Raw genomic sequence first — 13,572 nt, forward strand, 5'->3', positions numbered from 1 at the left:
GTCACGAAAGTTGGCGTAGCAGAAGCATGCTGAGACGGCTGCATCAGTACGAACTGCTGCTGAGGTTGCGCCTTAGATGTAGAAGGCTGGCCGACCTGTGAGACCGGTACCGCTTGAAGCACTGTTGGAGCTTGAGGTCTCTTAAAGCCCTGGAACCTCCTGAACCTTTTCCTTTCTTTAGGTTGAGGTCCGGAGGTCTCAGAGAATTTCCTCTTGAAAGGAAGGCCCCAATGAGAGCGGAGACTCTGGTTTGCTCTAGTAGCCTCCGCCATAACATTATTGACTTCTCTGGAAAGAGGTTAGGACCCCAGATAGAAATTTTCACCAGCCTATTGGGCTCATGCCTGATGGTGGCCTCTGCGATATGTGTTTCCTGCAGTTCTGTCTGGCTATCACAAAGTCATAAAGATCCGACTGGAAGGAAGACAATAACGACTTCGTGAGGACCTGAAACAAAGGCTCGTCATTATAAGCTAATGCCATTACCTCTGAGATGGTGACTGAGTGCAGGGAGCGACTCAACCTGCACTTGGCCTCAAATTCTGCTTTGAGCAGAGCCTCCGAATTCTGGGAAGTTGCTCGCTGAATAGGGTGGAGGCACACTGGGTCGAGTTTCCCATCGTAAAGGTTGCCGGAGCTCCCAACCAACACTCCAAATCTCCGGGAAGAGAAGAGAAGTAGAATCCGTTTCCCGGAGTTGAGGCATAAGCTTGCCATGTAGCCCCGCCTGAAGGGTCAACTCCGTAATCTTAGTAGTGCAAGGGGTAGGAATGGCATCACCAACAGAGAACATCGTAAAACTTCCCCTGAAGGGGGTAAGCTTCGTGTTCTCGCACTCCCAACTTGTGAGAGCGCGCAACAGGGTGGATTGAGCTTGGTCCCTTGGGAAGATAACTGTTTCTTTAGGGACCTTATCAGACCTAACCCAGGCTTCTTCCGTTAACCTGGCAAAACCTGGATAGGGGGGTACTAGGTCGGCTGGAAAGAACTCCAGTTCCTCCAGATGATGAGTGCCTAAACCTTCGATGGTCAATGTGCCGTTATGCAGGGGGGCATGTAAGGCCAGTCGCCACGGGTTTCCCTTATCAAAGGGGGGCAGTTTGGAGGCATCCGGGACAACATGGGATTGATGTGCTGCTCCGGATTGGATGAATCTGGAGAGCAAGCTTTCCTGGGCGTGCACCTTTTGCGCCAATGACTGCACTGACTCTCCGGAAGGCTGTAAGCTTGTGACCAGATCCTTTAGCCTAGCTTCCACCTTTGAGTCGATTTTCTGCATTAGCAGATCGACAAAGGCCTCAGAATCAAATCCAGGCTGTGGAGACTTAGATTTTGAATCTCTGGATCTCGACCCCTTATAAGGGGGAGTAGCCTTACTTGTGGACACCACCAGTTTGGGAGCCGGTGACGACTTAGAGGGAGCTGGCGGATTAGACCTTTGAGGTTTAGAGGACTTTGGTAAGTCCTTCTTTTTCTGAGATTTCACCTTGGGCATAACAGACCGAGATCTGTCCCCAAGGTTAGCTGGTTTCGGAAATCCCTGGAAGAGGAAGAAGAAGAAGGTGAATTAAATAAAGAATTATCCAAACTAACCTCGCCTGCCTCACTTACCACCCTACCTTCTACCTGATGGTCATCTACACTCATGGGCTCCAGGTGGATGTTAATAGCTGCCACCTCTTCTGTCACCTCTCCACACAGGGTGTCGTCTTGGGAGGGTTGCGTTTCCAGTCTGATCTTTTGAATGATTGGGGCGGCTAACTCCCTCGGTAATGCGGCGGAGATCCGGGCACCAGGGTAGAGGAGATTACAGATCTCCTCCGAGAGCACGTAGGGGTTGCCGGACGCAACATTCCTCCCAAATCCGCCGACCCAGGTTTTCAGGGACGACAGCGCCGAGGCACGGATTGCCGGGTTAGGCTGGAAAAGAAGGTAGGATTTATTGAAAATATTCTCCTCATTGTATGTTTCTATATGAGGCATCAATACCGAAAGAGGCTAAAGGTTAGCAGGCTCTCATCACTTACCGACTCATCGGACGCCAGTCTGTAGAGAGCGTAACAGATTTCACAGCCGTCTGGGTGCCAAACGGTCACATCCCCAACATGCACTGCACAGCTGGAGTGCGAGCGGCACACCTCGTGTCCTCACGATTGCTGGAGAACGGCCGAGCACCCTGGTTCCTGACAACGTACCATCTGTAAGTGGAATGATGGTATATGAGAATTATTAAAGCAAGAGGCGCCGAATAGGACCGCGCGAGAGAATACTTTAACTTAGTTTATAAGATGACACAAGTGAAACAAGGCAAAACCCTCCGGGACTGATCCCGCAGCAAATACTAAAATATTGCTTAAACTGACGAATGTTCTAACTGGTTATATAAATGCTATAAACAGGTACTCTATGATATTCCGCCGTGAATAGTCACTGAAAACTCATTGTGTCTTATATTTATGAGGACGGTGTCACCATGGCGGAGTAGGGGGGGGTGTATGGCCCCTTAACAACCGCCCAGGGCGGAAACCAGATACTGGAAACTGCTAACAACCGTGACTCATACCAACGAAAAATCAGACTAGACCGGCGGAGAAGTGAATTCTAACATACCCTAACGGTTATCATGCATTCATGGAACAATGTTCGACGCTCCAGCTACTAACCAGTAAAACCATTAGAAGCGAGCTAACGAAACACCGCCCGTATGGGAAAGGTAGTAAGTGGCGGAAACCCGGCGGAATTGCGACCGGTCGGGTGGGTAGCACCCTCCAGACGCCGACTATAACCACCTTACGGGGGTGCCGAACGTAAGCGAACGGCTTTCCCCTTACGAGGATAACGCTCAGGTGACGTCACCAATTTCCAATCACTAAGGTAAAAGGGCGGTAATTAGGCTACATACACGAGAATATGGAGTTAAATGATCGTAGCCTACTCTCCAAAAACCAAGTTTCTTGGACTAGTCAGGAAGGCCAGGGTTAATGCCACTGGTGTGGGGAGAGAAGGACCCTTCACAAGACTGGAACAACTTGGACAGGAGGAAAATAAAAAGTGAGGATCCCTCACTCTAAGGGAACTCGCACACTAGACTAACCTCACCTCCCAAACCTAATGGACTGATCGGGAGAGTTAGGTAGCCAGAACATCGTGTAAGTGCCCTGTCATGCCTAGCCTAGGTAGGTTAGGCTAGATAACTACCTTATTTAGAATAAAACTACCAAATATATAAACAAACAAAATATCATAGAAAACATTCGTGAAATGGGGTAGCCTAGGATTAAACATATCTAAATACCTATATGAATACATAAAAGACTCGACGACAGGAAAGGCCAGGGATTATGCATTATCTTCGGTGACATTTGGGTACACGTAAGGTACCCAAAATGGCCTCCCTGATGCCGAATCGTACGCAAAACTTAATCTAGGAATATATGTGACATCCTTCCTTGTACATAACAGATAACATCATGAATAAATAATTTACACCATCGAGAAGGAACCAGATCGCTGGAGGAGAAGGGAGACCGATAAAAGGACCCAAATTCTATTGTCAGAAAATGGGGAGCCTAAAGCCTACATGATAGCGAAGAGGCAAATACTCGATTCCTCAACCTTAACCAGCGGCACGGTAAATTCTCCAAAAAAGCTCCAAACTAGATGGAGTATATATAAAAACTAGGAGAATTCAATCAATTATCAAAAGAGTTGAGATTGAAGGTCGAAAACGAGAAGAGGCAAACATACAGCTCACGCGTAGACATGACGCAGCGCTGTTAGTATTGGTAAATAATATCTAGGTAAAACCTAAAATACGTTGCCTCTGCAATAAACAATCCAACCAGAATTAGTACTCAACTTAGATGGTGAGAAAACTCGATGGAAGACATGATGAGCTGCCAAAATAGGGAACACAATCACCAAACAAAACTTCACGTGTTCCCGTTGATGTGCTAAAATTGGAATGACGTTGCGGTCTCGTGATGACGCCTAGTGGGTGGGCGGGTAGGTATCCTTGGTTACGGCACACCCAATTTGGGAATTTGAGAATAGAGAGATCTATTGGACGAAGGCCTGTGATAGTGGAATTCGCTCACCCCTAGTGTATACAGACACCGATTATAGGTGTTCGATCCGGGGGTGGTAACCCCGCATTCTAGATAGCTTTTTCTCTGGTATATGCAGCAATACTTATACCTAGAAATGAGTGCTGAATGGAACCATTTCACTGGGTGACACAGGTTGAGCCCAGAAATAGATTTTTCCTTTGTCAAAATCCCTTTTTTGGTCTTCAGCCCCTGATTTTCATCTTAAATTGTTGGACAACAACTTGACTTCTATTACATTTCTTGTACCTGATCTTGATATTAACCTGTGGGACCATCATTCACTTAATTCAATATGCATGCTGTATATTTCAGAATCCGATCATCCTTTGCATTCCGATCTTCGCACACCATATCAGCTCATTAATTCAATTAATTTTGGGTTTTCTTCTGTGAAATTTAACACTACATAAATTTCTATAAGTTTTATTCCTGTTGTGACCAAATACAGCATTTGCAAAAAGATCTTCCTAATACTGTAACTGAATTACTGGAACTTCAGTTCAAACTTGATGCAAATGCTTTTTATTGACCAAACTGACATGATTCTCACTTCACCATTTATTGTTATTTGTCTTATTTATTTTACTTTGTGATTTACTTTTGTTGTTATTAATTCTTCTTTATTGTTTTTGTTTCAAAGTTTCTTTACTTCTCAACTTCCTTTTCTCTGGGCTGTTTTCCCTGTTGGCAATTGGGCTTGTAGCATTCTATTCTTCTGACTATGGCAGTAATTTGGCTAGTAGTAGTAGTAGTAGTAGTAGTTTCTGTGGCTTTTGCTTTGTACAGACTTCTCTCCACGTGTCTTTTATTCTTCTTTCCATTAGTGCATAGCCTCCTTCAACAGGGCCATCTTTAATCATTACCAACAAAATCACGAAAGAGACCAGAATGAGACGTCTTGAAAATAGTACAAAAATCTTAGAACAAGCTGGTGCCCTTGCAGCTTTTCAAGGTAATACATACTGGAAAAAAAGCCAAGTATCAATATGGTGAAAGAAACCAAAGTTCTCCCCACTATTACAAGGAGAAATATAAGAATTATAAGAGATAACACCAAGCATCATCTCCTTACTTGAGTGGGTTATCATACCAGTCATACCAGTGGGGGATAAAATAGCAAGTGCCTCCTCCACCCCGAATCTCATCAAATAGGCAAAGAAGATTACAACACCTCTGGGACATGAAGCAACAGCATCAACACAGCCAATTAAAATGCAGCACACTAGTCCACCCACTAACTGTAACCCACCCGTCTGCTGCAAATGCCAGTGTACTTTGTATCTTAATTCATTTACTTTTGTAACTTTCTGTGGATGACCACTAAAGTGCAAGTTGAAATGTCAGAAAACTAAAACCATTACAAACTAAACAGATTTATATGACCTTAGGACACCTAATACTGTATACCAGCTGAACACTGATAAAAGCATCACATTCTGTTGGCTACGTTCCCATTGTAGAGCACAAAACATTCACAATGGTGTACCTTTAATTATGAATTAATATATTCAACATGCCATTACATAAAGAAATTACTTCTTCCTAATTCCAAGAGTAATTATAATCTAGGAGCTTTTGGAACCACATAAAACTTCAAAAAAGTGCAATCTAGAAAAGATGCTCCAAAAAATCTCATTGCATTTTTATAAGATCTAAATTAGTCAATAGCTAATCAGATACAGACACTGCAAGATTTAAACATTTATACTGCACTCAGTTATAGCTTGTGATATGCACCCCAGAGAGCTTGAAACAGAACGCTCATGAAGACCAGGCTTCATGCCTTTGTGGCTCAAGAACAGCCAAATGAGAAGCCCATGAAAGTCTGTTATTAAATACCAAATCAATTAATCTTGTTTCTGAAACACAAGGATTCACTGTCCATTTCTAAATTACCCAAAATTTGGAGGCAGTCAACAAACCAGAATGAATAGTTTTGTTAACAATCTAAAATAAGACATTTCTGCTAATTACAATCCATGTGACGGTAAACGATCATCAACCAAAGTGTAAAATATTCTTTTGAAATTATATTTGCATTGTCCTTTTATATCCAGTGACAGAGGGCAACACTTTGTATTCTTATTATAAATACTGTCTTAGGTAGCCTGACAAAACTACTGAGTCAAAACATTTGACTCAATGGGTTGTCCAAAATTCTACTCTGTGGAAACCCTCCCTCTGGCACCTTATTCCTGAAAATGTTGCTCCAATTTGTGCTCGAAATCTATGAAATTTTTATAAAAATATTGATATGATGGGGTAATTCTATCAAGTCATTCCTTCAGATATTGTAAAATGTCAAGCCCCTTGAAGTGTCAAATGTCTTTTCTGTACAAAAAAAAAAAAAAAAAAAAAGGCAGCTTACAGTAGATACAAAGTCTTTATACTTTACAGATGCTTCTGTAAAGCCATCCACATCTATGGTAGGGTTTTGGTTTTGAAAGCACAGTTACAGGGGTAAACATGCCTGATTTTCTCCAGAAAACATGCAAGATAAACACTTATACTATCTTTTCCATAATTTTGAAGAGAAAGGGTCCCAAACTTTGTAAATACTGTACATGACTTCATGAACAAAAAAGACTCTGTGTATGTCATGCCCACACAAAATCAAAACAAAATTACTATTTTATTACCAATTTAACTATTTTAATACTCACGCAGAAATCTTGCTTCAGTGTGAGAATCTATCACCCACTGCAATGACACTATGTACTGGCAACATGATACTGCACACATGAACTTGATAGTACGCAGGGCACAGGCACCTCCCATAACAAGATGTGTAGCCTCTACACTAGTGCGGGCAAGGTACCCACCTAACTCCAGTACTTTCTGCAAAGGATATATAACATGAACCATATTCTAAAAGATAATTTCCAAGCTTAAGCATATGGATTTTCAACAAAACGTTATATGGTGCTAACAATAGACTCCTTCCTTGGTGATTGGAACTGCCAGCCACTGAAGGTGAGTGGACTCAAGTGTTTGCCTGCTGCTTCAGTGGCTTGTGATGGGAATCATCACGGAAGGATCTTATCATTAGCACCTGTTTTCAGGAATTACTGTCTGCTTTTAATGTAATCTGAGCATGTCTCATGATAATTCATTATACACAAAAAATGTTTTTCAAAAAGCTGAAAAAGAATGAATGAGTAATATAATAATGTTTCACAAAATTCAAAATCCTAATTTACTTATATTAAATTTTTGAAGAAAGTGTAACCAAGTGCTTCAACAGACAAAACTATTCTTGAGTTATTTTCACAAGAGTGCTTCCCGACGCAAAAGCTGGAGTCATGAAGTTTATGCACAAGCTTTCCACTTCAACCTCAACTCCACTCCTAAATTTCTCACACACATGAAGAGAGATGCAGATGCCTCGTGGCCACGATATGAAAAGAGGTCTTTATTCACTTAACTAAAAGACTAGTATTTCTAATTTTACTAAACTTCAGGATTTTGAGGGAATAATATTGTTATCTAAGAGAGTGGGTGGAGAGGTGTTGGGAAAGACATCTGGAAGAAACCTCCTGACGATAAGGAAACCTGGTGGTGGAATGATGAAGTGAAAGAGGTGGTGAATGCCAAAAAAGATCTGGGAAAAATATGGACAACAAGAGGATAAGGAGAGGTATCAAAGACATAAGAAACAAGTAAAGAAGGTAGTTGCACAAGAAAAGGCACGAGCATTAGATGACATGTACAAAGAGCTGGAAACACCAGAGGGGGAGAGAAAAATTCACAGAATTGCAAAGTTGAGGGACAAGAACACCAAAGGCTACTCCCATATAAAACAGGTTAAGGATAGGAATGGAGTGGTTTTATGCAACGAGGATAAGATAAAGAAGGGGTGGAAGAAATATGAACACCTGTTAAATGAAGAAAATCCTAGAAATTCTTTGAAGATGGATTCCAGAACCTTGGTGTGATGCATACTATTACCAGGAGGAGACATATGTAGGGAGGAGAGTGATGCAGATGGAGGTGCCTGGTGGGAGAGCAAGAGGAAGACCAAAGCAAAAGTGGATGGATGTAGTTAGAGAAGATCTGAGAGAAAAACAATTGTCAGAACACGTGTTTGACTGAGCCAGGTGGAGGAAAGCTGTCAGAAACATCGACCCCACAGAGAAGTGGGAGAAGATGCAGAGAAAGAAGAAGATCTAAGCAACATTACTATGTTATTTGATAAATGTGATTTCTGTCAAGTGTTCAGGTAATTTTGTTTCTTTTCTTCAAGAATGAATTTTCAACTTAGTACTGTAATCCTTACTCAACAATGAATAATACACACATACAGCCCTTATAAAGTATAACCCATATAAATGCTGCAATATAAGAAAAAGTTATGCATTCATAAATACAAAAACATATTCACAAAAAGAAAGCAAGCAACAATAAAAAAAAAAAAAGGGTTTTGACATAGGAAAAAACTATTTTTGGTAGTCGCTGTTGAGTCCTCAAGGAGTTACCTTCCATGGTTTACCAGATCTCCATGGTGACCAAACTAATATCAAAGAATTCTCTTCTAGTTGCTCTTTTTGGCATGGTATTGTGTTGTAATGATTAACATTATAACACATGATGGAGTATATAGTGGACTCAAAGATAAGAGGGCACTTTTCCTTATCTTCAGTAAAGCTGAACCCAGTTTTTCCAACATCAAAGAACCTGCAAGAAAGAGAAGTGACCATTGCGCATGCGCGTCCACCCTACTGTTTACAACCGGGCCGTTCAAGACTAAAGAGCCATTACTCTCTGTTGGTCAATGCAGGATGATCCCTTGCCAAAAGCCCATGCCTTTTTGTCAGGGAAGTGGGAGGGTTTTGAGGAATCAACAGCAACTACCAAAAATAGGATTTTCCTATGTCAAAACCTGTTCTTTGATAACGCAGTCACTTGTTTCGTCCTCAAGGAACTTTACAAAGAAACTAACAGGTGATGAAAAAGGATTAGGCTCTCAATTTTTAATCCCAACACTCCAAAGGAAAAAACATTTCTAATCTGAGGCCAACCCACAAATTTCAAGTCACATTATTCCAAATACTCTTCAGGTTTTGGTACTAAGGAACAAGAAGCTATATACGAACTTATGTTTTAGGATGTAGTTCTACAGTGGCTTATCTAAGCAAGCTGGGTTTGGTTGTAGTACTGTCGTCCTTCTCCCCGCGATAGTTAGCACACACACCGTCAACAAGACTACTGGTTTTCTGCTGTAGCACCTAAGGGTTAGGGCTAACCATGTCACCTACAGTGTAGTCGAATTTGTTCATGCACATGGCAATAATTCTTTTTTTGTGTGTGTGTGTTGTGTGTGTGTGTGTGTGTGTGTGTGTGTGTGTGTGTGTTTTCCTGATGACCACCCTGTACATTTGGAGACTTCTTTGAAAGAGACATTTCTGAAGAAGGCCAACGACGTACTTACTTTCCTAACATCATGTGACCTAGGAAAGGAGTGTGGATTTGCCTTTTTAATGAGAGACATTACAATCATTCTCAGCCCTTGCAGGAAAAGTGGTTAGTTTGTGCTAAGATGTAGGAAAATAGGACCCTCTGGGATGTTTGCCGTGACTTCTAGGTAAACTTTAAGTGCTTGAACCGAGCATAATGTCCTGTCTGCTAAACTGAGTTTTCTTATAAGAACAGATTTCCTTTTTAAAGGATCCTCAATCTTGGCCAGGAATGACAGGCCAGGGGACAATAATAATTAATGGTCAGCTGTTTGCGTGATGCATCGTCCCCGTCTAAGAGAGACCAGTTCACTAATACGAGCTCCTGATGCTAATGCAATCAAGAAGACTGCCTTTAGTTGCATGTGTGTTGTGGTTGTATTGGGTCCGCTGAATTGAAGGGTTGATAGAAGTCTAAGCACCTTGTTCAGGGACCAAGTAATTGGAAGCCTTTCAGGAGTAGGCCTTTGTTCAGCAAAAGACTGCAGAAGGGAAGTGACAAATTCTATACTGGATCAATCCTGAATCCTTAAAGCAAGGGTTCCGTTCATGCAGCCTTGTATGCCATGACTGTTGTAAAAGGGTATTTAAGAAAAATGAAAAGTGTTTTTATAGAAATCTCAACAGGGTTCTCAGTGTGGATATAATCTAACCATATCTTTCCTACGGACTGGTATTGTTGGATAGATGATGTCCGTAATTTTTGCACTGGGTACCTAGCAATGTTGAGTAATTTTCACGATAGATGTTTAAAAAATCCACACATGAGGGTCTCAGCTCAGAAAGGAGGATGCGTAAACGACTTTCCGTCCTACTGTCTGGGATAGAACAGTGGACAGCAGTGGAACTGATCTTTTTGTCTATTGTTGAAGTACTAAGAACCAATGCCTGTTTGGCCAATTTGGGGCTATTAAGTAAGCTGTTCCTTTGAAGGTTAGAAGATTGCTCAAAACCTTTGAAATCTAAGACAATGAGGAAAAAAATATTGTCCTCCCCTGGTTCCAGTCTTTGGGAAGGCATCTCTTGCTGTTGCTCGACTGTCCGGGTTCCGAGACACATATATTAGGAGTTTGTGATTCTCGTACGTGGCGAACAGGTCCACTTCTGGTTGTGGAAGCATGCTGGCTATTGTTTGCAAAGAGTGGTTGTCCAACATCCACTCTGTTGAGGCTGTTGTTTTCCTTGATAGGGAGTCTGCTATTACAATGAGACCCCCTGTGAGGTGAATTGCAGACAGGTGCCACTTCCTTACTTGTGCCATCCAAACGATGGCTAGCATTATCATATTGACAGGAGATGAACGTGATCCCAACCTCTTGATGCAGGACATTGTAGTCATGCTGTCTCTCCTGGAGGTTTGAGTTTTTTGAGAGACAAAAAGACAGCCATCAGCTCCAGGAAATTGATATACGAATTCCTCCGAGTAGCTGATCACCTTCCTGCTACCTGACGATCCTCCCAATGTCCTCCCAACCTGTCAACGAGGCATCTGTGTGTATTGTCACTCATACAGACGGAGGAGTCACACTGACCTGTTTCGCCAGAGATTCCTTCCAGATCCAAGGCCAAAGTATCTCCCCAATTTTTTAAAACTTTTGATGAGGTCGGTCCTGCATCTTTTTTCTTGCAGGCTATTGCCAGAATTTGTTCACATTTTTAGTTGCAATCTAAGTATTGGAGCTGTTTCTAATGCGAACTACAGCAGGCCTATCATACATTCTAACTGCCATCTGGAAACTCTGGGCTGTGCAAGGAACCTTTTGAGGACTTGCCTTATTCTGTTTTGAGTATGATGGGGAGAGACAACAGGCCGTGAAGAGTATCCCAACACAGTCCCAGCCACTGAAAGTGTCTCCTGGGTGTGTGGCTGGAGTTTTTCAAATTTATTATAAAACCTTTTGACTGTAGTCTGCTGACCATTGCTCTTAAGTTTGGTTTTTCATGCACTCTTTTCTTGTGAGCCCACAGATCAATCAGTTGCCTAGGTAGGCTATTAGTTGTAATCCTTTTTGTCTGAGTTCTCGAACGAATACCACTGCTAATTTTGTAAAATACTCTTTAGGCAAGGTTTAGCCCAAAGGGCATGACTTTGAATCTGTACGTATCTTTCTCTATCCAGAACCTTAGGAAGGGGCGGAAGGGACATGACAGTATGCATCTTTCAGATCTATAGAAACTGTCCAAGCTCCTTTTGGAATGATTCAACATACTTGGGCAACGGTAGTTATCTGAAACTTTTGACAAACAATGTGCTTGTTCAATGTTGACTGGTTGAGGATCACTCTTCTTTCAGTGGAATCCTTTTTGAGTACACTGAAGAGATGTGCTTGGTGGTGAATATACGCATGTTTTTCTATGGTTCCCATTAATAGGGCCTTTTTGCACATATAAACAATGCTGTCCCCCAAAAGGGAAAACTTCCATTGTCTGTGATGTTGCTGAAGCAGACCCCCAACCATACAATTCCTCTTGGTATCTGCCTCTTCCTCTGCCTTCGCCTTTGATAGACATTCCAGGTGTTGCTTTTCCTTTTTCCCCTCATTAGATGGTTTTTGGACCTTGTGAAAAAGGATGTCCTTGCTGCTGCTGTTGTTGTTGTCCCTTTGTAGGGAACTGTCCCTTCTGACCACCTACCTGTTTTTTGAGGAAAACTTTCAGGGGTGACTGAAGGTTTATATGATTTTTGATGATCAAAGCGAACCTTTTTTTTGGGGGGGGGTTGGGTAAAGGAAAATTTTGGGTTCTTTGTTTCTTTAATTCTCCTTTCCCCAGAAGAGCGTACACTGTACAACTCTGCTGGCGGGCATGCTAGTTGAGTTGAGCCACAACAGACTCCTCAAACAGGTCCTTACAGAAGGGGTTTGAATGTAATAATCCAGTTACATTGGAGAGTGATTTGATGGAGCCCTACAGTGCTTCCATTCGCATTTTTATGTGCCATTCTAGGAAGTCACAGAGTGCTCCCCATCGGATTCTCATAAGACTTGGCCTCAACAACAAGAAATTATCCCGGAATCTTCTGGAAGCCTTTTGGTGGCAACTTCCAGCAAGGTGGTAGAGGTTATAATACTAAGGAGTCAGAGCTTAGCATACAATTCTGACAAGGCTGTCCCCTCTGAGAATCTTCTCATAGGGGTCCCAAACTGCTGTGTAGCTATATCTAAAGAGAGCTTTTTCCTTTTAAAAGGGAGTTGTAGAGTTGCTCATTCCTTGGTGGAATTTCCCGAACTGGGATGACCGTGGCAGATGATTTTAATTTTCCCATTGTCTTTTTTTAGTCACTACAAATTCTGAAAATCTGTCTTTACATGATAATTTTGAAAGCGAAGGGACAGAAGACTCGGGATCCTTGGTGAGCAACTTGGCTCTTATTCAAATTGGAAGTAGAGATCCACTTTTCATTGACCTGGTAAAGGGTGATTTTTATAGCTTTTAATACTATAGGCACAGGTAAGAAAACAGTTTCTGTTGGTGGTTTCTCCATGCTTGGTGAAGATGGTACCCAGTGCCATTCTGTATTAGGGAATGCTGCCCTGTTCCTAAATTCTACATGTACAACTTCAATCATAGTTTTTCTCTCATTAATTACATACTTGCCATTAGGCGAGAAAATGCACATTGAGGTGTCTCGCCAAGGATTATCACTGTTATCAAGGGTGAGTACTGGAGCCCCTATTATGTTTTGATCTGACCATTTTGTTGTTTCCAATCAGAATTCTAACATTAGACCTTGTTTGGGGAGCATTTGTATCCACAGTCACTTTTCAGTTGCAGGATGTAGTACTTTTACACTTTGGGGTGTACACAACCGACTTACTTTCCTTTTTGAAATCATGCTTCATGTCCTCATATATTGCCGTTCTGTGGCAAGGGCATCTTTGATGGTACTCAATTTCCTTATGAACTGATCAAATGCCGTAAACTGTGTATCCCTTTTGGGGGAGCTTGAATAATCTAATTGAGCTTCAGCAACTGAACTGTAAGTTACTATACCCCTGTGAAAATGTAGT

The 13,572-nt window shown here is 42.0% G+C and overlaps 1 protein-coding gene across 1 annotated transcript in view; it reads right to left on the bottom strand.

The window, feature by feature from the left end:
• The window catches only part of LOC136849124 (PAX-interacting protein 1-like), a 408,835-nt gene that overhangs the window by 82,791 nt on the left and 312,472 nt on the right, over positions 1–13,572 (bottom strand). The window contains 1 exon segment of the mRNA XM_067122120.1: positions 6,773–6,947. Within this exon segment, the coding sequence (XP_066978221.1) occupies positions 6,773–6,947 (175 nt within the window).

The sequence above is a fragment of the Macrobrachium rosenbergii genome, chromosome 2 (genome assembly GCF_040412425.1).
Source record: "Macrobrachium rosenbergii isolate ZJJX-2024 chromosome 2, ASM4041242v1, whole genome shotgun sequence".
Taxonomy (NCBI): domain Eukaryota; kingdom Metazoa; phylum Arthropoda; class Malacostraca; order Decapoda; family Palaemonidae; genus Macrobrachium; species Macrobrachium rosenbergii.